Source organism: Heterocephalus glaber, unplaced genomic scaffold, assembly GCF_053883595.1.
Source record: "Heterocephalus glaber isolate CG9 unplaced genomic scaffold, H.glaber_assembly_v1.0 deba00001461, whole genome shotgun sequence".
Classification (NCBI taxonomy): domain Eukaryota; kingdom Metazoa; phylum Chordata; class Mammalia; order Rodentia; family Bathyergidae; genus Heterocephalus; species Heterocephalus glaber.
This window is the reverse complement of record NW_028258308.1, coordinates 44,382,032-44,408,066: the sequence shown is the minus strand read 5'-3', so window position 1 is coordinate 44,408,066 and position 26,035 is coordinate 44,382,032. Positions and strand designations below refer to the sequence as shown.

Genomic DNA, 26,035 nt, shown 5'->3' with positions numbered 1-26,035 from the left:
CAATCTTAAGATGGTGGGAACATAGGGTGTCAACAGGTGCTAACTGGGTACATTTCAGCAAAGCTCCGGGGGCGGGGGGGGGGGACCTGTTGGTGACCCCTGATCCCCATGAGCTGGACACCAATGGAGACTAATGGATGCCCCTTGTCAGGCCCCTGACAGCTTGCAGCAGCCTGTCTGATCCTTATGGGGCCAGCAGATAGAGAGTGCAGGCTCAGCACAGTTGAGAGCCTGTCTGAGGTCCCCGCTTACTGGTGCAGCCAGGCTCCACCCTAAGACTTTCCTTACATGGGTCAAAAGGTGTCAGCCTGTCCAGCAGGTGCCTTCCGCTTAAGAGCAAACTCCAGAAGCTGAGAAGTGGGCTGGGGGTTCCTGAGGGATCTTAGCTGTGAGGGGTGGGAGGGGATGCCCAGACCAGGCCTTTGCTTCAGGGAGGAGTGAAATAAACTTCCAGAGATCAGGGGTGGGAGAAACTGAGGCCTGAGGGTCCTAAGAAGCTGGCTCCAGGCTGGCCACTTTCCCCAGTGGATGGGCAGGCCAGCCTTTCCTTCCCTGCACTGCCCCACCACCCTGTGCCTACCCAGGGGCAGAAGACCCTGCCACCCTCAGCCTCCCCATTGGGTGTTTAGCCCTTGAACTACTGTCAGGACAGGATTGGAGCCTCCCTTCCTGAGAATCCCTTTCGGGTCTCTGAGTCCAGGTCAAAAGAAGATTCTTAAGGCCCCATCCAGCTCCCAGATTCCTGTGATTGGATGACATCAGGACTGTGAATAATCTGGCTGGCGCCAGGCCAAGCCAGCCAGCTTGCTTCCCGAGACACCCCCTCCGAAGGCGGCCCTGTCCACGGGGCTCCCTCCCTGCCAAGCCCGCCCACTGGGTCTTTAAGAGCAGCGGAGCAGCTAGAGCGGGGAGCTGAGAAGCTGCGGCTCTGAGCAGAGGTGTACCGTGTTGGTGAGTCGGGGTCTGTGCTTGCAGGCCGCCATCTCCTCTTCTCTCGTCAAAGATTTCAGGTAACTCGAGCCAAAGCAGGGACGACTTTGTCGCGGAGTCGTGGGGGACTGGCTGGGGAGTTCTTTCCGTATCTGCTGTCCCTCGGGTTGCTGAGGGGACCTGAGGGGCGTGGTGGCCAGGGAGGGTGGGGAGGAGGAAGCGACCTTGCGGTAGTCTCTGCTTGCAGATGCAGGGAGGTGAAAGGGACTGAAATTCCCCGCACACAATGGGACCCGACCGGGCAGTGCCGTGGTCGCAAGCTGAGCCCCTGTGTCTGGGGAGGGTGGGGCCCGCTGCGGCCTCCCCCAGAGACCCTGTGAAGGCGCTAAGGCTGGGATGCTGGGGGTCCCTCACCTCGGGGCCTGTTAACCAGTGGGAAGAGCTAGGAAAGAGCAGCCAGACTTTTAGCGGCCCATCTCGAGTCTGGGTAGACAACATCTCCGATGCCACTAGCCAGTTTGTTCCCAGCTTTCTTTCCAGTAGTGTTGATCAAGTGCTGTCCTTTTTAAGGGCTTTTCTATTACTGGGAAAAAATCCTTTTAATGTTAATCCTAACGGACTCTGTGGGAGCCCCAGCTGACCCTCTGGATTCTCACTGCTATTTTCTTTATTATTTTCTTTTTAACTTATAGGAAGGGAGGGAGGTGGGAAAACATGCTGAGCACCTAAGAAACTAATGAACTCAGGTGTAAAGAAGCCTGGTGGCAGTGATGTCTTTGGTGGCAGATTTGGAATAATATAGTGTAGTCTCCTGAGGCTGATGGATGACAGAGAAAAAGTGTGTGTGTGTGTTTGCAATCCTGAGAAGGAACCCTGCAAGGACAGCTGCAACTGGAGCTATGCCAAAGGTGACTTCCCAGCAGTCCTTGGCAGGGTTACCCTGGGTGCAGACCTTGCATCTCCAGAATCAGTGGTTGAGGTCAGCAGCACCCTGGGGCATGCATTCTTCCTGTCCTGCAAGAGCAGTCAGGCCAGGGCAGCTGCTGGGACCCTGTGAATACTGAGACATAAACAGCTCCTTCCTACCCATCAATTTACTCAACAGGAGGCCAGCTTGGATCTCTGGGTCTTGCCAAAGGCAATGACAGCTGCTCTGTCCCTAGCCTTCTTGTCCCCATCTGCGCTCCCCCAGAGAATCCCCATTATTTTGTGAAGCCTCTTAGTAGACTCCTGCCTGGGACAAGAGACATAGCCACAGCTCCCCAAGACAGGAATCTGTTCCACTTTTGCCAGGCTGCTGTGTTGATGAGCAGAACTCAGGACCGACATAGAATTCAAACCCATACCCCAAGCAGCCTGGGCATACTGCTGGTGGTGTGGCTTGAAATGACTGACCATCTACAGCTTCTTGGTCAGTGAGTAGCAAGACTACAGCACACTCAGAGCATTGTTCAGGGGAGGCCAGTTACCAATCTGCCAGCAGGAGTTTGTCAGTCAGAGCTTTCTGACAACTTCAGTCTGGAAAGACTGGCACCCCCTTAAAACTTCAGAGCTTCATGTGTGGGCAAACTGTGTTCAGCCCAATGGCTGAGGTGGCAATGGGTTTATGGCAATGGTAGTAGACTTAGCTCCACTCCAAACTCAAAACCTGTGGACTTCTCTGAGGTACCAAGTGCCTGGGAGTGAGGAAGATTTAGAGTTTTTAGTTGAAATGTTTAGTTGTCTTTTGATTACTTGGCATTGTTTATCTGCAGTCGAAGAATAAAATTTTCTGGGAGTAATTTTCAGCTCTGTTTCAGTAAAATTTTAGGATGGACACTGAGGGATGGCAATATTCTGTATGGCCTTTTGCTTTGTAAATACAGGAGGCAAGTCTGCGAGGGGAACAGGCTCCCTGTAACCCAGGACAAATCCCAGGTTTCAGGCCATAAACCTCATCCCAGGAAAAGAAGCTCACAGAACAGTGTGGTATGTCTCAGATCAAACCCAGTAAGAGTGAGGGTGACTTAGATTCATAATTAGAGCAGGAGCCAGGTGTGGTGGTGCACACCTGTAATAACAGCACTTGGGAGGCCAAGGCAGGAGGCTCTCAGTGAGTTCAAGGCCAGCCTGAACTACATATTGAGACCCTGTCTCAAAAAAGCAAAGAAAGAAAATTAGAGCTGGAGATAGACTTAGAGATCAGCTGCCTGGTCCTTCTCTAATCAAGCTGCATGCCTGCAGGAGGGGAAGAGGGACAAACAGACTCAGCTCTCTGTCATCTGCACAGTGGTACCATGGCCTGGGTCTGAGAGGCTGACTCTCAGCTGACAGGCCCTGTTTTCAGGTGCATAAGATGTCTACACCATGCTCCTGACGGTACATCTGAGGCTTTGTTATACTTGTTTGGGGAGAACCTAGAAGACCTGATCACACTTGGAGCCTTTGAATTATCATTGCTCACCCTGGATACGGTAGTGTAGACTTATAACTAGAGGTTAGGGAACCCACACCAGATGTAGAACTCTTAGGAATTCCAGACACCCTCCAACTCCCCCATCCATGAAAGCCAGGGTGGAGTATCCTGCCCTTTGCCCACTGAGAGTGCCCTACCCTGAGGAGGGAAGGGCTTCAGCTTCTATCACCAGGACACTCGTGCCCAGGCAATGCACCTATTCCAGGCCCAGGCGGGATCCTGGCAGGAGCACCCTTCATTGTTTGACAAATTCTTCCTTTTGCTCAATGAACAGCATATAGTTATTAATTCCAGAAAGCCCACCTGGTAGACCCCATTGGTCCACCTCATTACTTGTCCGTGAGGCCCAGGAGTGTACAGCCTTCATGTCCTTCTGTCACCAGAGCCTTTCTCCTGCACGGGTGGAACTCAGCTCCAAGTGTGACTGTAGAATGAGGGCATTGGTACCTTTGTGTACCAGGAAAGAGGAAGTTCACCTGAGCAAGGCTGGCTTGAGGTCTCGGTGGATAGTGAGGGGTCTGACAGGCACCTGGAAACAGCAGAGGTTTCTGGAAGGTCCAGGATGAAGGGCTGAGTGGGGAAGCTACCAGTGCCCAGTAGGCACAATCTAAGAGAAGAAACCGACTGGTCCACTCACTCACCCCTGCAGCAGTGTATGACGGTCAGAAAAAAGGAACATGTCCTATTCTGCCAGTTGTAGCAAAAGCCAGGCTCTGCTACCTGGGCTGCAGAGAAAGGAAGGGTTTGTATATTTGTCTCTTCTGGGAAGCTCCAGCATCCACAGCATAGCTCTGGCCTCTGGCCATCCTGTGCCCTACATCAATTGGGCCAGATCAGTAGCAACATCTGACCTCCTGGATGTCCCAGCTGCTAATCTCACCTCCTCCCGAATGTGTGGTGTAGACAGGCCAGGAAAAGCAAGTGAGAAAACATTTAGAATAGGGCTCAAGATACCACCTGCACTCAGGACACAGCAGCTCCTGTCCGTGCTGAGCTATGAATGAAATGGAGTGAAATTCTGGATTGGTTGGAGGGATCTGGCCCAGGTTGTTATGACGTGACCAGGTGAGCTCAAGAGGCCAGACTGGCGTTAACACCAGAATACAGTGCCCACACAGAGCCTTGCCAGCTTCAAGTTGCTTCGGGGAGACGCTGTGGCCCTTTGCAGAAGGGCATGGGCATAGTAAGCACAGCCAATACTCACTGTGTACCGCACAGGGAAAGTACCTTGCTTGACTGCCAGAATAAGGCAGCAAGGTAGGAGGAATTCGCCTGTCATGATGCCCAGGAAACTGAGGCTCAGGGAGGCAAGGTACCTACCCAGACTTGTCCAGAGATTGCAATCTGTGCATTCTGACAGGCTGCTTTGATATCAACTTTGAGCACATTAAGAATATCAGAAGAAGCTGGGCATGGTGGCATACACCTGTAATACCAGCCTCTGAGAGGCTGAGGCAGGAAGATTGCAAGTTAAGCCCAGCTCAGGCAATTTAGCAATTTAGCAAGAACTTGTCTAAATATAAAAAATTTAAAAAGGACTGTGGACGTAGCCTAGTGTGAAGGTCCTAGGTTTGATCCCCAGAAACTTCCTCCCCCCAGAAGAATATCAGAAGGCCTGGAGCTCCATGGTAGAGTGCATGCCACACATGTAAGGCCTTGGGTTCCATCCCTCGTACCAAGGGGAGAACAGAAATGAAAGAGAAAGAAAAAGAAAGAAAGAAAGAAAGAAAGAAAGAAAGAAAGGAAGGAAGGAAGGAAGGGAGGGAAAAAGTGTTAGTGTTTGTTTTTTTTTAAGAGCTATGTGTGGTGACACATATCTGTAATCTTAGCTAAGTGGGAGGCTGAGGCAGGAGGATTGCAAATTCAAGGCCAGCCTAGGCAATTTCGTGAAGACTCTGTCTCATAATAAAAATAAAAAGGAGTTTTAGTTAGTTCAGCAGTAGAGCTCTTACCAACCATGTGGAACAGTCTGGGTTCCATCCCCAGTACCAAAAAAAAAAAAAAAAGTCACAAGATAGTGTTGCGGAGATAGTAAGAAATAGAAAGAGCATTGGATTTTATAGAAGCACTCAGAATCCTGAGTTTGAGGCCCGATGCTACCTCCTGCAGGGAGTGTCACTTTGGTGAAGCTCAGGTCTGGCATCTGTACAAACCAGGGAACAACACCTAAGTGATAAGCCTCTGAGGGGCTGTGTAATTCAGTGCCAGGCCAGCACTGGGTGCTCTGGTACCTGAGGTGAGTGGTATTGGTCCATGCCCATGTCTCATACACTACGCATTACTTTCCCACAAGGCCGGTAAAATGCAGTAAATCCCTGTATGCTGTAATGAAAACTTCCGGTCATTATTTCCTGATTCAAGAGTGTGAGAGGCCTGGAGAACTGTCACATGATTGCATCTTGCCTTGCCCTATGGTGATGGCTGCTCCAGGGAGTGAAATGGAAATGAGGCCCGGGCATCTTCCCACCAGGACCTCTCTTGAGATTAACACTGGACTCCGGTTTTTTAGAGCCAGACCTTGGAGTATACATTTCTTTGCTTTAGTTGAGTTGGCTTTTGCACGTTGAACCTTGTTTTTCTTCAGAAGGATCTCAGTTTATGGAGAAAGGGCTCCTTTTATCTTTATCCTGGCAGGAAGAAGGAGAGACTGCTATTTCCTAGCCCCACAACCAACTCTTCATTTGTCACCTGGCAGAAGTGGAATGTGGAGAAGAGGACAACAAACATGTTGGGTGTGGGTCGTTGGGAAGCTAATTTCATCTCACTTGAGTAGCTTGTGCCTGTGTTTTGTGGGCGCTTTGGAAAGAATCCTGCACGGTGGGAGCCATGGAAGTGCAGGATTCTGTTCTATTCAGCTCACTGGACTTGGTCAAATTAGATCAAGAAGCCAACCTGCTCCTCCCTGCCCCTTGTGAAAGGGTCTTGTTTAAGAGAGAAGATGAGCAGTTTGGCTAAGGAGGATCACTTTGTGAAGGATTAAGAATTCCTGAGATGATGGCAGTTGGGATTCCAAGTGGGCAGGATCTGCCCATGTGGGGCCAGCTGGAGGGCAGATGCTGCTCTGACAAAAGTGAACTATGGTGCAGACTTCCGGCCTTTCCACGGCCCTACTCACTCCCAGAACCTCACCTCACCTCATCCACCCTTCCTTCCTTCCTTCCCTCCCTCCCTCCCTCCCTCCCTCCCCCCCTTCCCTCCCTCCCTCCCTCCTTCCTTCTTTCCCACCTCTTTTCTTCTCTCTCTCTTTTCATTTTAAGACAGGGTCTTGCTATGTCCCTAAGTAGCCGAGGCTGGGCTTGAACTTGCAACCCACCTCCTTCAGTCTCCCAGAGTGCTGAGACTATAGGTGTGCACCACCAGGCCTGGGTCTGCCTCACCTCTTGTTCTGTTCTAGAGACATCGTTGCTCTTGCTGGTCCTAGCCATTTTTCTAAGCTTGTTGCATCCATCTGGCTGTGGTAGGTGGAGGGGGTGGGGGAGTGTGCTCTTTCCCAGGCAGCTGGTCACAGAGATAGACTCTGTCTTATTCAGACTTCTCGAAAGCTTCTGCCAGGCAGTCGTAACCTAAGGCTCTCTTTTACCACAGACAAGTGCAGTGGCCCTTGCACACGATGCACAATACGAGAGCAGTCTCAGTTCCCTGTGGCCCTTCCCTGGCCATTTCCATCCTCATTCAGCTATTCATGTTTCTGCCCTCCTGCTGGCAAGAGTACAAGCTGTGTGCACCTAGAATCATAAAGATGGATTGGCTGATAACTGCATCTGTACAGTTCCTTTATTGAAAATCAGGAGCATCACATGTTCAAGCCCATCCTGAGCAACTTCAGGAGACCCTGTCTCAAAAAAAAAATTTAAAAAGAGCTGCAGTTGCAGCTCAGTGCAAAGGCCCTGGCTTCAGTCCCCAGTACCACAAAACAGACAGAGGGAGAGAGGGAGAGAGAGAGTGAGAGAGAGAGAAAGGGAGAGGGAGAGAACTGCATGTGGGAGAGTGTTCTAAAGTATTTGAATCCATATAGGAGTGTCACCACTCCCGAGGCATGCAATCCTGTCACTTGTTCTGACAATGTGTAGCAATCCTGCCCTCAGCAGATACTAGCTCCCTTGCATTTGCATCGCTGGGGCGGATTTTGATTCTAAATACAGATGCTTCCCATTTCCCCTTAGGTGAGTGACTTTATTTATCAGTTGCTTTCCTGACAGCAGAGTTCTAGGAGGGAAGTTGGAGAGGGAAGTGGTAGCACCGAGGCCAAGGAGGCTGAGGCCCCTGTGGCATCTGCCACCCTGGGTCGGTCCAACAGTCATGTTACTGCCACCCAGAATCAGTTACTGCCTGGTACCTGGCAGTGACTCCCTACCTCATCACCCTGCAGGAACGAATACCCTGTTTCTGGTGGTGCGATCGTCAGTTCTCCAAAACTGCACCTCTCACAGGAGGGCTGCTTGTACCAAAATCGCCCATGTCTTGTCACATGGCTCTTTCTCTCTACTCCACAACCATCATTTTTTGAGGTTATTCAGAGAATCCAGCAACATCCTTGTTGCTGTATCAGACAGGACTGCACACAGCTCTTCGGCAGGAAGGTTAGAGTTGCCCTGTGAGACAAACACACTTGCTGAAGCAGACAAGGCTGGCTGAGTATGGATGTACAGGTTAGGTACTGTACAGGGTGCCTGCTCACACACCCTTGGATCTAGGGTGTGCTTTATCTGCCAGACCATATGCTTTGTGTTTTTTTAATTTATAGAACCTGTCAATTTGCCAAGCCCTGAGTCTGCTTAACTGTACTCAGCAGAGACAGTGCCTCTTATAAAGCTGTAAAAATCTACTTTGTGTGCTAGTGTGGGCCAGCCAGGGCTGAGCTTTGGGGACTTGGAGACCGAAGGCCTTACATCTCTCTTTTCCTGTTGTACTCAGGGGTTCCAGTACAAGCCAGTCCTCCTCCCAGTTGGCCTCTCTGCCTCCCCCTCCCCTCCCCCCTCCCTCCCTCCCTCCCTCTTCCTTCCTTCCTTCCTTCTTCCCTTCTTCCTTCCTCTTTCTTGCTTTTCTATTCCTTAATAATACTAGGAAACTATTAAGTATAACAAAAGGAAGAGGATACAAGAGGAGAAAGTTGTGAGTCTTTGTGTTTATGAACTGAGTTTAGAAGGGCTTCTAACATTTAACCCGCGACCCCACCCACCTCCATGCTGATGTCTCCAAGGCTGTGACTCCACTTTAGTTGGGGAGTCTTGGCTCTGAGTGCCTGTTCTGATATTCACTTTGTTCTTTATCTAGGGCTATACTCTGCGCCCACACCTCCAGCAAAGACCAAACAAAGACACACTTTCCCCCTATGCTTCTCCTTTGTCTTTAGACTGTTTTTTCTGGGGCAGGATGACTCATTTCTGTGGTGCGCCCTCCAGCTGTGCAGTGTGAGAGCCTGGGCTGCTGGGCTGCAGGCCCAGGAGGTCAAAGGCTGAGGGAGATAAGGCCCAAGCTCCCACCCTCCCCAAGCACGGAGGGGACAGAAGAGGGGACCATGCTGAGTTCTGTGTCAGGTCTGTGGTTGTGGCAGGGCTGAACTTGGCACATCTGTGAGTCTGTACAGCAGCCTATCCTGCGGCCCCCCTGTGTCCCTGCCTGGCCCTACTTGCTGAGGAAGAGCCATTCCCTCAGGGAGGGCAGGGGTTGAGTGTGGCAAGACTTCGCTCTGCAGTCGCCCAGCATCTGCAGTCCTGCTCCATGTAGGTGGACCTGGAGTTCTCAGTGAAATAGTAACTTGGTGTCCAGAAAAAAGACTCGCAGGGTCCTGTGGGGTAGTGAATGGGTGGACTAGAAATGGGTGGTTTGACAGGCAAGATGGAAAAGAGGACTTCACTGTCCACTGATGTTCATTTACTCGTTTGTGTAATGAATTAATGCAGACTTCCTTCCAAAGTTCTGGGTAAGCAGAGCCCTCTCTGTTCCTGGCTGACCTAGGACTGGCTGCAAACAGAGAACCATGAGGGAGAAAAGGAAGAGTAAGTTTAAGATCTGTTTTAAAAGGTTATAAGTAAGGAGTAAAATTAAAAAGGGGGATTTAAGCAGAATTTTTGGAAAGGAGGAATTTGAGGAAAGCTGAGAAAGAGAAGATCTGGAAAATTTGCTGTGATCAGAAGATTCCACCATAAGGCTCCTGTTCTAGATGGCCTCCACCACCCACTTCCTTTCCTCTGGAACTACTTGAAGCCGGAGAGTTGGTGGCACAGCTGTCCCGAGTGAGAGAAGGCTCCAGAGTGCCCGGTGCCTCTGCCCAGGAGGAGGTCCTGGGCATGTGAAGGGAAAACGCGGGCCCAGAAGTGCCCTCTGTCCCCTTGCCAGGTGAAGGGTAGGGAGGGGGCCAGATCTTGGGTGTGTCCCAACTCCTGCTGGCCCCTGCTGGCCTCTCCCTCTCTTGGGCCTGTCACTGGCAGCCCAGAAAAATCAGCCGGGCAGAACCATCTCCCACCTCACCTACCCTTTCAGGTTGCATCCTGGCCCCGAGGGAACTTTTGGCCTTGTGAAGGGCCTGAGTGGCACTTCCAAAAGGAACACTCTTCACAGACACAGAGGGCAGATGGCCTGGAGCGGAGGCTGGGGGAAGGGTGAGAACCAGCTGTTGTGACTGAAGAGAAATGAGTCAGGGGAAGAAAGGATGCAAGTGAGAAGCCTGCAGACCACAGCCCAACACCCAATCAACAAACCTACTTTCAGCCACTGAGGGCAGGGTGGCTGGAAACTGGGAATGTGGGGGCCAGGAGGATCTGAGTCTTTGACCAAAAACCCGATGCTGCTTCTACTTTGGCAAATCTGCATTTTGCTGGCTCTGTCAGGACACATTCTGATGGGTCAGTGGGAGGGGGCTGGAGTGGAGGGAGTGAGCCTTTGTGGGAAAGGCAGCAACTCCGAAGTGGCCCCATCCGAGAAGAGTGTGAGCGGAGCAGGCTGAGAAGAGTGGCCAGTGATGGCCATGCCCACTGTGAAGTCCCTGAAGCGTTCTCTGAAAAATCAGGGGATGTCCAGCTGCATCTAGCCAACCCCAGGGTGGGAATTCCCTACCAGGAAACCAGGCCTGTGTCCCTGGGCTGCCAAAAAAGTGCCAGGGATAGTCTTGCCCTTCAGCTCACAGAAATCCTGGGCAAAATGATCGTCCAGCAGCCAAAGCACCCATCAGAAGAGTGGATAAGCGAGGCGAGGTCTACCCAGAAAGCAGACACCTTTCGCCACCCCACTTCAACATGGGGACTCCTCAGGGCACCATGCTCAGTGAAGTAACCAGGCCCAAAGTGCAAACACTGCAGGCACCCACTTGTGTTACATGTGCAAGCTGTCAGAGTCGCAGAGACTGGTAGGAGAAGGCGGTCACCAGGGCTGCAGAGGAAAGCTGTTCTCCAGTGGCTGCAGAAACCTGGCTCAGGATGGTGATGCCCTGGGATGGCTGGTGGTGACAGCTGCGTGACAACGTGCATGTCCTTAACTCCACTGCACTGCACACTCAAACATGAGTAAGGTAGTGCATTTATTCTGTGTGTTTTATTACAATAGAAATACATGTGCAAGTTTTAAAATCACCTTTCAGACCCTCTGGAGGATTTGGCTGTGAAAAGCTGCAGCCTGGAACTTGGATATACTCTTCGTCCTCCTCTCCACATGCTCACACTCTTTTTCCTCTTCTCACAGAGCTGAAGGACGCTGAGAAAATGAGAATGAGGCAAGAGCTCCTATGTGTGCTGCTGCTTTGTGGAGCCATCTCTACCCTGCCCAGCCAGGTGCCTGTCCCTCGCCCCTGTGGACCCTGAGGCGAGGCTGCCCCAGTGTGTCCTCCAAGCACCTGTGGTGGCCAGGTGTCCAACAGCAGAGATGTGAAGGGACAGAGACCTGCGTGGCCCAGAACACGCATATACACGCTCCCCTCTGGACAGTGTTGGGATTCAAGTCCCAGCAGCAGACCTGGATGTTTATTCTGACTGAGCAACAGATCTTACTCCCACTCCCCTCCCTCTGCTTTCTTTGGAGTTTTTTAAAATAATGTGTTTGCATTTAACCCATAAAACACTTATAAAAGGCACCCCAAGGACCTTGAGGCATGTGAGCCAGCAAGCTGCCCCTATGGGATACATGCTTCCTGGAACATCTGGCAATGGGACACCTTGTATGAGGGAAGGAGCAAGGCCTCTGCAGCAGGGCTGTAGAGAGGGGCAGCCTTCCTGTGGAGGACACAGGGAGCTACAATGGCACTATCCAGGGTAGTAGCCACTAATCACAGGCAGCTGTTTAAATCTAAATTAACTAAAATGGAACAAAATTTAAATTCAGTTGCTCACACTAGCCACATTTCAACCCCTCCTTGGGCACCTGGGATTAGTGGCTATTATATTGGAAGCACAGATAGGAAACATTTCCATCTTAGAAAATGTTTTCTGGACAGCGCTAGGATAGGAGGAGAGGAAGGGTTACAGATAAGGCAGGAAATGGCCATTGCCTCTGGGCCAGGAACCCCCTGGGGTCATCTGACCACCAGGTCAGGCAGATCTGTGGGAGGTCTTTTTGTGGCCTGTGCTGACCTCTGTCCTTCCTGGTCTCTTTGCAGAAAACCCACACCCGCTTCAGGAGAGGTGCCAGGTCCTACAGAGGTAAGAGGAAGCCGTGGTGAAGGGATAGAGATGGGAGGCCAGGGCAGGGGTTGGGGGCCAGAACACCAGGTGCCCTGGATGTGCCAAGAGCTCATGCCTCTGTGAAGGTGATCTTCCAGAGGGATCTGCAAAGGTGCCAGTCAGCTGCAGGCAGATAGCCAAGTTTTGGGAGGAGGAGCCAGGCCATTGGGGGTCCCAAAGCTGGTGGGAGCCTAGCACTCAGTGGCCCAGAGGGTTTGTTACACTGATGAGAAAACAAGGCCCCAAAAGACTGCACAACCTACCTAAGGCTGGACAGCTACCAGGCCCAGAACCACAATGGCTGCTGTCCAGGCCCTCTGGGTCCTTCAAGCTGCCAGGGCCACTCAGCCATTGTTAGCTGGCGTCTCTGTTTCCTTCTCTTCCCATTGGTAAAAATGAGGATAACTTGCCTGGACTATGTCACAGACAGAGTGTGGCAAAAATCCCTTCCTAAGGTCCACAGCTTCTATCCAAATTCCAAGGACAAAAATGCTCATGGCCCCTTAGTCTTGATTTGAAGTGCTCTAGGCCCCATTTCAACTTGGTTGGATCTGGAAGACATCAACCCCTTCTCTCTTCCCCACTTCCTGCAGTACTGGGGATTGAACCCAGGGCTTCCAAACTCCACATTCCCAGTCCCTTTAGTGTCTTCCTAAGTCACTAGATTGATTGCACATGCTGTGCTTGAACTTGGTGATCCTCCTGCTTCAGCCTTCCACAATGCTGCAATTACAGGCTTGTGCCACCATGCCTGGCCACAGCACTTTTAAAGTGGAATCTCCTCAAATGAGTCATCCTGGCTCATACTGGTTTCGCTGATGGAGAGCAGAGACTCCTGTCAGGGCAGCCTGGCCTCCGCAGGCCTTCAGAAGCAAGGGCATTGTCTCCAGGGAGCATATGTCACTGCCTACATTAGTTAAAGTAGATTTTAAAAATTGGCATTCTAGTTTGAAAATAGAGAAAGATAAAATATCCGCAGAACTACTTCAACTATTTTCATTTTATCAAAAATACTATAGGAAGCAGCACATTTTCTGTACATTTTTCAGACTAAAAGATCCATCTTCTCTCTTGGGGGCCAAAAGTTGCATTTCTATGTAATAATACTCATGTGAATAAACAATTCTAATAGGTATGTGTACTCTGATGGATTAAAATGAAAAGTTACAGGGGCTGGGGATTTAGCTCAGTGGTGCTGCTGCCTCCCTTGAAAGCACAAGGTCCCGAGCTCGATCTCTGGTACCAAAAAAAAAAAAAGAGAGAAAAAAAGAAAAGAAAAGTTGCAGTATCACTTAATGCATGTTTTGTTTTTTGTTTTTTGTTTTTTTTTTGGTACCTGGGATTGAACTTGGGACTTTGTGCTTGCAAGGCAGGCCCAGAACCACTAAGCTAAATCCCCAGCAATGCATGTATTTTGATTGATAAATGCTTTCAAAACAAGGGCTCACCAGAGGGAAAACAATAAAAGTGGTCTTTGGTGATAAAATGTTAGGTATCCATTCCTTTCCACTCGTATCCCTAAGGGACACACAACAGACTACAGCCATCCCTTGGTATCCACAGGGACCAGCTCTAGGACCCTGAGGCCCTCTGGTCCCCCAGATCCTTGAGTCCCTCTTACAAAATGACATAGCCCTGCATTCCCATAGCACCAATGCACATCTTCCCGTACACTTCTGTCACCTTTAGACTTCTGGTACAATGGAAATTCTTTAGTGCCATATAAATATAAATGATTGGGCCGAGGATTTAGCTCAGTGGTTCCACCGCTTGCCTCGCAAGCACAAGGACCTGAGTTTGATCCCCAGTACCAAAAAATAAAAATAAAAAAAATGTATAAATGATTGCTGTGCTATACCATGTAGGGAGTGCCAGGGTATGCCTGTACATGTTCAGCCGTCCAAGGCCCAGGTTAGTGGAACCCATGGATGCAGAAACAGCCACACAGAGAGTGGATTGCATGTCCAAAGCAAGAGAGATTTTTCTTAGTAGGCTGGGGTGAGAGTCTTTGCAAAATCACATTCTGACAAGGCCAACCTGTCTGTGTTGCAGTGACCTGCAGGGATGAGAAGACTCAGATGACTTACCAGCAGCACGAATCATGGCTGCGCCCCCTGCTCAGAGGCAACCGGGTAGAATTCTGCTGGTGTAATGGTGGCAGGCCACAGTGCCACTCGGTGCCTGTCAAGGGTATGTGCCCATGCCAGCCCAGGCTCCGGGGAGACCCCAGGCCTGCCCTGCTGTGGGCAGAGGGGAACAGGCACAGTGCATGGCAGGGAGACTGGGAGCTCAGAGCGAAGTCTTCCCTTGCCCAGCCTCAGTTTCCTCATGTGAACGGGGGAGAATAACAGTACATATGATATGGCTTGAGTTCATTTTGGGAACTGAGCAGAACAGGCTGGCATGCAGAGGGCACTCTGAAAACGGCAGCTCATGCTGTCCGTGCAGCAGCTCAGAAAGTGACCAGGGTTTCCTTGTCTTTGCCCGACAGGCTGCAGCGAGCCCAGGTGTTTCAACGGGGGAACCTGCCGGCAGGCCCTGTACTTCTCAGACTTTGTCTGCCAGTGCCCTGAAGGGTTTATGGGGAAACGCTGTGAAATAGGTGAGTTCAGAGGTGTGTAGGCACTGCACCCCTGAGCCCCAAATCAGCCTGGAAAGGAAAGGAAGCACGAGGTGATGGGGCCAGGCGAGGGCAGGGGACAAGGAAGGGCTGCTGGAGGCAGGGTTAGAGCCTGGGTGCTGCCTGAGGTGCTACAGAAGCCCTCTGAGCAGCAGGGGCCTCACACAGAGGGGCTGCACCCTTTTCTCCATCAGATGCCAGAGCCACATGCTACAAGGACCAGGGCATCTCCTACAGGGGCACGTGGAGCACAGCACAGAGCGGGGCTGAGTGTGTCAACTGGAACAGCAGCGTGCTGGCCCTGAAGCCCTACAGTGCTCGGAGGCCAGGCGCCATCAAGCTGGGCCTTGGGAACCACAACTACTGCAGGTGAGAGCTACCCTCCTGCCATCCTCTGGCCTCTAATGGGGAAAAGACCTGCAACCCATCAGTCAGGCTCTCTAGAGAAGCAAGCAGTGCAGCACGGACTGGCACTTGAGGCTGGTTCACAGCGTTGCTCTGCCTGAGGTCCATGTGCAGGGCAGCAGGTGTCAGAGTCTCAGGTGTGGAGCGTCACCTGCAGGCCCAGCTCTAGTGTCCACTGTGAAGGCCTAGGTGTCTAAGCCTGGGAACTGCCTTTCAGAGGTCCACCCATGTTACTGGGGATAATCTCACAAACATCGACTGATTGCAGATGCTAACTGCAGCCACAAAGCACCTTCCCAGCCACACCTGAATTAATGTTTTGCATTTACCTGGCACTGTGGCCTAGCCATGTGACACACGGGGCTGGCTCTGTTGCCCACCCCGATCACTTTGGCACTTATGTTCATTTCCTTAAACCACATTTAAACTTCACATAAAGACAACTAAGTCATATTTCTGCCAAACATGATACAGCTATCCACTACCCAACCCAAAATGCACCGTTTCCCTCAATGGGGTATGCAGAGTCCTGGTGTCTGAAAGGAAGCTTCAGTCTTAACCTTCCCTGACCTCCTTGGCTGATTTTGCAGAAACCCAGACAAAGACTCAAAGCCCTGGTGCTATGTCTTTAAGGCAGGAAAGTACACCTCAGAGTTCTGCAGCACGCCAGCCTGCTCCAAGGGTAAGTGACAGCCACACTCCTGCCCCTGTGGTTTCAGGAGAAGCATCGGGAGGACAGGGCTGACAGTCCTTCTAAAACCAAGGACAGGAAGGAGTAGGCTGGGAGGTGCTCATTATGGTTGCAGAGGGAGCCGTGTCAGTAGACTTAGATACTCACCCAGGTTGGCCTGTGCTTCTGTGTGACCTTGAGCTGACCTCTTCAGTCCCCTGACCTTCCGTCTCCTTACCTAGAGGAGAGAATGGGGCTAAATCAGTGGTTTCCAGTCCTTTTTGAGAATGAATGGATATTCTTTTTTGTATTAATAGGACTCTCTCAAAACTTTGAATGTGAAATAATTTCCCAGAATGAAAAATTACCAAGTTTAAAAAGGCACTATGAATTTGGTGGTGTGTTCACAAATGATTATGTCATTTATCATGACAGCATGAAAGATTTTTAAGTGCCACACACAAAAATAAGGTGGATTCAATCTGCAGGTCTACAGGTAATGCCAGTATACCTGTGAATGAATACGAAGACTCTTGACAATTCTAAAGCATCCTCCCCATCCCCAGTGATTTGGTCAAATTTGCAGTTACAGATTGAGATACTCTCACAGATCCTTTCTAATTATGGCATTTATATGGAGAGGTGTATCCTGTCAGTTTCAAATGGGACAAAAGAGGTAAGGATAAGGCAAATAGATGAAACCCGGTGGCACTCTAAGGCTCATACTGTCTCCAAGCCCAACAAGTGCTTCAGAGCACTGGCAGACCAAATCTAAGAAAGCAGGGCTTGCCAGCACAGCTCCTATCGAAGGCCATGCAACCATCAAGTACAAACAGGAAACTCCTAGTTACATTTAAAGCAGCTCCAAAAGCCCATGCTACAGTCGTGACCTGAATAGACAGCCCCGGGAACATCTTGCATACAGCACCCAGGAAGCCAAGTCAGCTGATGGAAGCTGGTACCTGACATGAAGTCTGTGTCAGCTTTGTGTCAATATAACACTTTCCCGTGATAGTCAACTTTTTTTTTTTTTTGTACCAGGGATCGAACTCAGGACCTTGCCCTTGCCAGGCAGGCGTGGTGCCACTGAGCTAAATCCCCAGCCCCAGTAGTCAACTTTTGAAACAGAGAAAAGGTGTATTGTGGCTCACAGTTTTAGGGGCTTAGCCTGTGATTAGTGAGGCGTATTGCTGTGCTCCTGTGGTGGCACACTGCAGCAGGAGCAAGTGGTAAAGCAGAACTACTCACTTCAATGCCAGCAGACAAGACAGAAAGGCAGAGCCGAGAGTATCCAGTCCCCTTCAAGGACACGCCCCCATTGACTAAAGACCTCCCATTCCCCTTCAAGGACATACCCCCAGTGAATTTACAGACCTCCCAATAGGCCCCACCTCCAGCAGTACAGAACTGGGGATCAGGCCTTTATCATATGGGTATTTGGGAGACACTTAAGATTCAAACTGTAGCAAAATTCACTTGCCATCTCTAGATAAAGTGCTTGAAGAGAAAAAAAGGGAAATTGGAGAGACCACAGCCTTCTCCACATGGGAGTGGCCACATTAATATTCCCAGCCAGGGAATGACTCAGACTCAGCTTGCCTCCTTCATCATTTGACTATCTTGTTTCAGCTGGAGATTTCTTTTGTTCCAGGAAAGAATGAGGACTGCTACTTTCGAAACGGGTCAGCATACCGTGGCACCCAGAGCCTTACCATGTCTGGTGCCTCCTGCCTCCCATGGGACTCTGTGATCCTGAGGGGCAGGGGTTACACTGCATGGAGGTTCAACTCCCAGGCTCTGGGCTTGGGCAGACACAATTATTGCCGGTAGGTAGCACAGGGTCAGAGGGGTCCAGGCCTTGGCAGAGGGAAGAGTGGGGTGTGAGACGGAGAGGATTTAATGCTGAAGGTTATGTGAAAAGTTCATCAGGCTCAGATGGAACTGTGGACATTACCTAGCCAGTGATGGCAAACCTTTTAGAGTTTTCAATGATAATAAACAGTTGGCTGTGGCATGCATGCCATAGGCTCACCACCACTGATCTAGGCGAACCTATTCTTCTAGGATAACACTTAGTTTTGAAAATCAAGATACCCCAGTGTTCCTGCCCTGATCCCTGGACACAGGTCCTGTCCCATCCCATCAGTCTCCTCTGTGCCTGTGACACTCTTACTGCAATGTGTTGTGCGAGTTTCTTCGCAGAACAGCTCCTAGCTCCTCCCAACATGCCTATGAGATGAAGGCATGTTTCTGACAGAAAAGCAAAGTCAAAGGGAAGTTTCTTTTCCTGTGCTTGGAGTTTGACTTAGGATCCCCCCTCCCAGCTCAGAGTGTGTGCCCTTGGTTCACCCAGCCTCGTCCAACCCTCCTGCAGCCTGTGACATGAGTGGAAATGGGCCTGCCTAATGGCCTTAAAATCCCTTCTCACCTAGGAACCCAGATGGGGATGCCAAGCCCTGGTGCCATGTGCTGAAGGACCGCAAGCTGACCTGGGAATACTGTGATCTGCCCCAGTGCTGTAAGAGTGGCCCCTGGGTACCTCTCTTTGCCTAGTCTCACTTCTGCACTGTTCCCTGAGCTGCCCCATTCAGACTGTGGAAATGCCGGGCTTCAGGGGCTGGGCCTTGGTGGGGAGAGGCCTCCGTAGCCACGCAATGGTGGGCAGAGATGCACTGAGCAAGGGCACAAGGGAAGGAGCCAGAAGAAGGCAAAGAGCACACCGATTTTCCTCTGAAGGTCCTCTCAGGGTGCCTCTCTGGAGAGGACTATAATGGATGTGAGGAGGGGAAGAGACCTTAGAGAAGAGGGTAATTTTGCCATTCTCCCGATCTCTGGAGAGATCAGGAAATGCACCCTCAGAAGTCATGAATGGCCTGCACAGGCTTCTTGGGCTCCAAGAGGCAAAGCTGGGACCTGTCCCATCTCTAATGATTGCACTTCCATATTTTCTGAAGAACCCACTTATCACAGGGGAGCTGGGTTACAATAAGGGATGAGAGACAGAATTTTCAAGTTGATAAGCTCTCAAAAAGTAAAACTTTAGTTTGGAAATTGCCTGAGAATAGATTTCTCAGTTCCTGTAACACAAAGATGAGCCAGGATGTTCCTGAAGGAATGCAAGGTCTAACTGGGAGAGGAAGACACGAACCCTCAGTTAACTCCCCACGTGGTCACAGTGGTGCGTCCTCAGGGAGCCACTCAGCAAGGTGGCTGGGCTGCTAAGGAAGCACCTCCTCCTTTGCAGAGGGGAAGTTTCTCCTGAGACTCACGAATGGGAAAGTTTGGGCAGATATAAAAGAAATATGCAGAGGTTCCTCAGAAGGAAGTTCGCAACACTTCATTATTTCTTGGCCAGGAGATGGCCACAGCAAAAACTTAGACTGAAGCAGAGCAAAAAGATTCTCAGGTTGGGAGTCAAATAAACCTGGGTTCTACTCCAGGTGCCACTGTGATCTTGGGTGACAATTTCTCAGCTTCCTTGACAGGTGGGCCAGGAGGGATAAAGGCAGTGTGTGACACATTACCTCACATGTGTGCCAGTGAACTAAACAAGTGAGAGCTGTTTCTGACAGTGTGGACACTGTCCTGTCATTCTGCATGAGCTGTGGAAGGGCAGTGGCCCATGGACAAAATTGCCCCAGCAGGGCAGGTCTGATTTCCCTGTGTTTTCTCCTCTAGCCACCTGTGGCCTTCGCCAGTACCAGCAGCCACAGTTCCGCATTAAAGGTGGACTCTACTCAGACATCGCCTCGCATCCCTGGCAGGCTGCCATCTTCATTGGGAACAAGAGGTTGCAGGAAGACAGGTTTCTGTGTGGGGGAGTGCTCATCAGTTCCTGCTGGGTCCTGTCAGCTGCCCACTGCTTCCTGGAAAGGTAGGGGCCAGGAAAGGCCGGCAGGGCTCTCTACTCTCTAAGGCCTTTCGGCCAGGCACACGGGAGTACATTTCATAGCCAAAATAGCATTCTAAAGCTGTTTCTCCGTTAGGTATTCCCCTCACCTCCTTAAGGTGGTCCTGGGCAGGACATACCGGGAGGTCCCTGGAGAAGAAGAGCAGAAATTTGAAGTAGAAAAATATATCCTCCATAAGGACTTTCATGAGGACACTTACGACAATGACATCGGTAAGACATTACTGTCCTCTGCCCAGTTCGCACTCCAGAACACACAGTGAACCCCACACATGTTCTCTCAATGACTATGTTCACCCTTGCTCCATTTCCTGAGAAGGGCTCCTCTCTGCATGCTCATCTCCATCCCTCTCCCTCCCAGCCCTGCTGCACCTGAGGTCAGACTCGCTGCACTGTGCCCAGGAGAGTGCCACAGTCCGCACAGCCTGTCTTCCTGCCGCCGACCTGCAGCTGCCCGACTGGACAGAGTGCGAGCTGTCTGGCTATGGCAAGCACGAGGCATGTAAGTGGAGGGAAGTCTCAGCATCCTGTCCATCTGCAGGGCACAGGGCATGTGGTGGTTGAGCAAATGGGGGAAAAGATGATGGTGAGTAAATATGGGTAAGGCCCCTGCCCCCCATGTGTGAGGAAAAGGCAAAAAGCTTGAATGGTGCAAGTGTTCTGAAGAGCTTAAACTCCAAGAAGGTTGTGTATAGTGGTGAAGGGTGTGGGTTTTGGATTCTGGAGCTGTGGAGGGCTGAGTTCAAATCCCTTATCTCTATCTTGCTTAGCTGTGGGCCCTTGGATGTGTTTGTTCATTAGTTTTCTGTTGATGTAACAAATACTTGGGATAAACCAGCTCTCACTGTTTTGGAGTTCTGGGTCTGTGGGCCTGTGGCAAGGTGGATCGTCATGTTGGGTGCTTGTAGCACAAGAGGCTGCTCATCTCGTGCCAGCCAGAAAATTAAGAGAATTCAGACCCCTGGTAGCACACCCTTGGCATCCCAGCACTCTGGGAGTTCAAGCCCAGTGTAGGCAACTTAGCAAGACCCTGTCTTCTCACAACAAAAAACAGATACAAAACTGGAAGTGTAACTTGTGCAAAGGGCCAGGGGTCAAGCCCCAGTACCACAAGGTGTGTGCGTGCCTCTGTGTGTGTATGTGTGCACGTGCATGTGGAGGGGGCCCAGGACCCCCATATTCTCTCAAGGGCACCCCCAGTGACCACCAGGCTGCACCTCCTCAAGGCTCTATCACCTCTCAGAAGCACCTCAGGCTGGGAGCCAAGCCTTCCACACTGAGTATTGGGGACCCTCAAGACCCAAACCATAGTACTAGAGCAGTGTTCTTGTTTTTGTTGGATGCAGGGTCTTGCTAACTTGCCCAGGCTGGCCTTGATCTGATGATCCTCCCATCTTAGCGAGTACCTAGGATTACAGGCACACACCACCACACCCAACTTGGCCATGAATTTTGTATTTTAAACTGCCCCAAGCCTGCTTCCACACTGCCAAGGTGGACACAGTTTGAACTTCTTGACTAGATGATAGGATCACATGAGATAACATTCTATTAAACTGGTGATCCTGCTACCCAAGAAACAGTAGGCATGTCTGGCTGCAACCTCTGTGGCTGAAGGCTGACACTGGCATTCAGTGAGTGCAGCCCAAGAGGCTGCTAAACAAGGTACGCAGGAGTCCTCTGCCAGGACAGTGTCAGCTGCACTGCCATCACAGAACCCACCGAACCCAGTAGAATCACTGTTTTTGCAGTCAAAACAATAAAATACTGGCAGTGTCCCAGGCTAACTCAACACATGCAAATGGTTGATAAACATTAGCTGTTATTGGAATTTTTGGTTTTCCCTTTCCAAAATGTTCCAAGTAACTTTCTGTACAACTGTGAGACATTTCCCTCTCTTTCAGCCTCTCCTTTCTATTCTGAGCAACTGAAGGAGGCTCATGTCAGACTGTACCCGTCCAGCCACTGCACATCACAACACCTGTTTAATAAAACTGTTACACACAACATGCTGTGTGCTGGAGACACTCGGAGTGGAGGGAACCAAGCAAACCTACACGATGCTTGCCAGGTAAGTGTGAGCATCCTTCCATGCTCTGTGCCTTCTTGGGATAAAACATTCCTCAGCCAATGGGCTCTTAACCAAGGAAAGGACTCAGGGCCCAAGTAGAATGATTTCATCTTGTTGAGGCCCTGGAAATTCCAGATGAGGGCATCAGAGAGTAAAGCAATTGGAGAAAGATCAAAGTTGCCCAAATTTAAGAAATATAAACTGCAGGAGGCCAGGGATTTAGCTCAGTGGTTTCGCCGCCTGCTGTGCAAGCACAAGGACCCGAGTTCAATCCCCAGTACCAAAAAAAAAAAGTAAACTGCAGGAAATTTCCCCAGTGTCTGCACAGGAAACTCCATCTGGCACAGGATTTCCTGTGAGCCAGGCAATTGAAGTGATAGGTGAAGCAACATACCTTAAAAATAACTTCTGCAGCTTCTAGAGAACTGGAGTTTGCTCCATGGTAGGACCAAGAGAAAAGCAACTTGCTGGGAAGCAGGATGTAGATTCTTCTGAGAAATGAGTTTTAAAAACTCATATTCAGCCCTTATACCCCAGGAAGAAAACTATCCAGGTTCTCTGTACTGGGATCCTTATCAGAGTTTGCACTTGTATTTCAGAATTAACAAGATAGGCACAGGGTCTGATGCACCTGCTGGCACTAAGGCCTGAGCATGGCTGAGGCACTCCTACTGCTCACACTTGAGTGCCTGAGGCATGTCAGGCCCTCCTTTAGGGCTGCGGCAGTGAGGTACAGAGAGTTTCCTGCCTAAGACGCTTTGTGGGCTTTGCTGGTGTAAGGTAGTATCAGCGATTTCCCCTTGGTTCCTTAACAGTACTCGGTCTCTCTGTGTACGGTTTCTTCAGAAACCTCAACTGTACCACCTAGTCACAGTCAAAACGAAGTTGTACACAAAGTGAAACCTCAAACTGTCTGCATGCTTAAAAGTTAAAAACAAAACCAAAAACATCATTTTGATTTAATATGACAAAAACAGCTAATAGTTACCAAGAGTTTTCCTGTCGTTCATTGTTCTCAGCACTTTTCATTCATCCTCCCAAATCCAGGAGGATTTCCTACCTCAGGAAGTAGACAGTATTATCTGTGTTTCCAGTTAGGAAACTGGAGCTCAGCTGGTGTCTTAGTTACTTTTTCCCATTGCTGAGACAAAATACCCAACACCGAAAGTTAAAGAAGGAAAGGTTTATTTGGCTTATAGTTTGTAGAGGTTTCAGTCCCGCCAGCTGGCTGGCTCCAAGGCAGGGTGGCGTGGTAGAGAGGCATCATAGAGGAGAAACAGTTCATGGCAGGCAGAAGACAGCAAGCGACAAGGTACAAGAGACCAGAAATCCTCTTTCTGTCCTTTATATCTTAGGCTATCCACCCTTAGGGCAGGTAGCGCTCACACCCAGGGTGGGGCACCCTTAATCCTACCCAGGACTGTGCCAAACCAATTAGTGGACTAATTTAGTAATTGCACACCCTTGATCCCAGCCTCATACACTCTAGATCCAGCCAGTTCTGAAAAGCCCTATGAGTGCATGAGGCTTTTTGGAGGAAATCTAGACACAAGCCATAACAGTTGGCAAGTGGTAAAGTCAATTATCCTATCAGTGCTGAGGCTGGAACCTAGGGTATTGTACATACTAGTACATGCTAGACAAGTGCTCTACCACTGAGCTACCCAGCCCTGAGCCATTGTCTCAATTAGACACTACCAGATCCTTTAGAGCAGTGGTGGTGAACCTATGGCATGCATGTTATTGTGTTTTCCTTTTAAAACAAAAGATGTTAATGTATGAGTTGTTTTTTCTAAAAACCTCAGGATTCAGGTTTAATTGCAATGTTGGCACTTTGTGATAAATAGGTGTGATAATAGGTTTTGGGTTGCAATTTGGCACTTGGTCTCTAAAAGCCACCATCATGGCTCTAGGGATTAGGATAGCAGGGATAGGGCAAGGGATTTAGCTCAGTGGTTCTGCCGCTTGCCTCTCTGCCTCGCAAGCAAGCGCAAGGTCCTGAGTTTGATCCCCAGTACCAAAAAAAAAAAAAAAAAGATAGCAGGGATAAAATCTTCCCTCTCTTAACTATGTATTTTGAAGAATACAACCTTAACACTGCAAACAGTAACACTAATGTTCTCTTATTGTGCTGTTTTCAGGCAGTTAACCTGTTGTGTCTTTGCAGGGTGACTCAGGAGGGCCCTTGGTATGCATGAAGGATAAGCGCATGACTCTGGTTGGCATCATCAGCTGGGGCATCGGCTGTGGGCAGAAGGATGTTCCGGGTGTATATACCAAGGTCACTAACTACCTCACGTGGATTCAAGACAATATGCAGCCATGACCAAGAACACCCCATTCCTGAACTCCAAGGAGATCCTGCCTTCCTCCTCTTTAAGAAGACGCTGCAAACACAATGTGCTTCTTTATGCCAGTTTCTCAACAACCCACCACCCCATGCAGCGGGGAGAATCAATAGGCAAGAACAAAGTATATCTTTTCTTTGGAAGGTTTTAGGGGTTGAGGTCTGCCTTGAGAATGTATTGTGTCAGGTGAGAAAACAGGTAAATAAATGCCAATCTTTGCCAGGTTCTGCAGGCAGAGCTCGGGAGCTGAGACCTCAGAGGAATGCAGATCTCAACAGTAAGAAATAAGCAGACCCTTCAGGACAGGAAGATTGACTTAGAACTAGAATGTGTATTTATGGTTACAGGAGAGCCTGTAACAGGTACAGGAGGCCTTCAAACAAAATTGGCTGGCTGGCCAGATCATGTTCCCCAAACCACCTTGGAATCAAGTATTTTCCTTCCCCTTTCCACTCCACAGCTCTAGAGAGGTATTCCTTATATGTACATTAGAAATCTTTTTTCTTTATAGAATTTATAAAATGGGAGAATTATATCATTTTAATAATTAATGAGCTAGGCTTTAGCATATTTATATTGATCCATTTTAGATTTTACTTTCTGTTGCCACGACTTTGTATTATACTGTACTTAAATAATAAATTCAGATATATTTTTCACATTGTTCTCAAATCAGAGTGGAATAGTTTTGTTACACAGTACCCATAACTGACTTTCTCTTGGTATTTACATTCACATTTTCACATTTGAAATATCTCCTTTCAACATGTGTGAAATACCTGCTGCCTACAAAGAAATATGCCAGGTTGTCTGGACAGTCAGAGCTGGGGAGAAAGGAAAGCTTGGTGTGACAAGAGCACAGGGCATTGGCAAGAAAAGCAAGATGGGATGGATGTGGCCACAATGTGGCAGACACTGACTGGAATTCACTTGGAGTATAACAAGGGAGTCTTAAGGAAAACAGACTTACGGAGGGTGGTCATAACTGGTCAAGATGCAGATGGCAAGTGCAGGAAAGGCAATCCCAGCACAGAGTTCACTGATGGACATGCAGAGCACTGGAGGCCAGAGATGGGGAGGACTAGGGAGGAGTGAGCAGCAGCTTGTAGTGAACTTCACAGAGGACTGTGGCTTGGAATTCAGATTATGGGGCCTCTGAATGCCCAACCCAGTTTGGACCTAACTCTGCAGCCGCAGGGAATGGACGAGGGTCGAGCTGAGCTGCCTCTAGGAGATCGGCCCCACAGTGACAGGTGAGCAGGCAGGTCTGAGGCCCTCTGGCCAGTAACCACAGCATAAAGTAAAAGCCTGCCTCACCATGGCCTTGCTAACACAGCAACCTCTCAATTCCTTGTTCAGACTAGAAGCTGTTATCTGGCCTTTTCCCCCATTCTTCTTTGCTTTTCTGCTCATTAGAAAAATAAACTCCCAGACCAGTCCACATATGTTTGTTACTTATGCACTGCTGCCTTGCTGCCTCCTGCTTCTTATACTTTCTTCCCACCCATGAGAAGCTACCCATGTCTCTCACAGCTATTGTCTGCATTTCTATCAGTGAAATGCTGGTTCTAAAAATAGATCTGATGATGCAGTGCTTGCCACTGGGCATGTGGTGAGGTGTTTTTTTTGGTACTGGGGATAGAATTCGGGTCTTTGTGCTTGCGAGACAGGTGGCGGAACCACTGAGCTAAATCCCTGGCCCCCAAGTGCTGAGTTTTAAAGAGAAGAAGAAAGTGCTTTATCTTGTGAGAAGCTGTCAGCTGTCAGAACTGTCCCGCTAGAGGTTCTTGGAAGAGAAGTACTTAAACTCACAAAAGAAATTCTCTAATCCCCAGAAGCTTGATGGGGGCTGGGGCTAGGGGCGAAAGGCAGAGGCGTCCCTGAAATGCTTAAGTCCTTAGGCCCCTTAAATCAGTGCAGGTCCCAGACTAGCACCATACAGTTCCCGATTTCACACTACTTGCCTACAAGTTCT

At 49.7% G+C, this 26,035-nt stretch overlaps 2 protein-coding genes across 3 annotated transcripts in view; one reads left to right on the top strand and one right to left on the bottom strand.

The window, feature by feature from the left end:
- Positions 1 to 333: 333 nt before the first annotated feature.
- Plat (plasminogen activator, tissue type) lies at positions 334 to 24,732 on the top strand. Its single transcript, XM_004855287.3, has 14 exons — positions 334 to 1,010; positions 11,063 to 11,151; positions 11,973 to 12,015; positions 14,089 to 14,226; positions 14,528 to 14,638; positions 14,851 to 15,025; positions 15,652 to 15,743; positions 17,383 to 17,557; positions 18,164 to 18,249; positions 19,410 to 19,605; positions 19,718 to 19,854; positions 20,003 to 20,143; positions 21,546 to 21,712; positions 23,880 to 24,732. Exons 2-14 carry the CDS (start codon positions 11,083 to 11,085, stop codon positions 24,036 to 24,038), a joined length of 1,689 nt encoding a protein of 562 aa, XP_004855344.1. The 5' UTR covers positions 334 to 1,010; positions 11,063 to 11,082; the 3' UTR covers positions 24,039 to 24,732.
- The window catches only part of Ap3m2 (adaptor related protein complex 3 subunit mu 2), a 34,641-nt gene continuing 21,808 nt past the window's right edge, over positions 13,203 to 26,035 (bottom strand). For both annotated transcript variants that reach the window (XM_004855286.3, XM_087217387.1), the window contains exons 9-10: positions 15,900 to 15,969; positions 13,203 to 13,272 (exon numbers count right to left, since the gene is read on the bottom strand). In XM_004855286.3, coding sequence (XP_004855343.2) covers positions 13,218 to 13,272; positions 15,900 to 15,969 — 125 coding nt within the window. In that variant the 3' untranslated portion in view covers positions 13,203 to 13,217. The remainder of the gene's footprint in view (positions 13,273 to 15,899; positions 15,970 to 26,035) is intronic.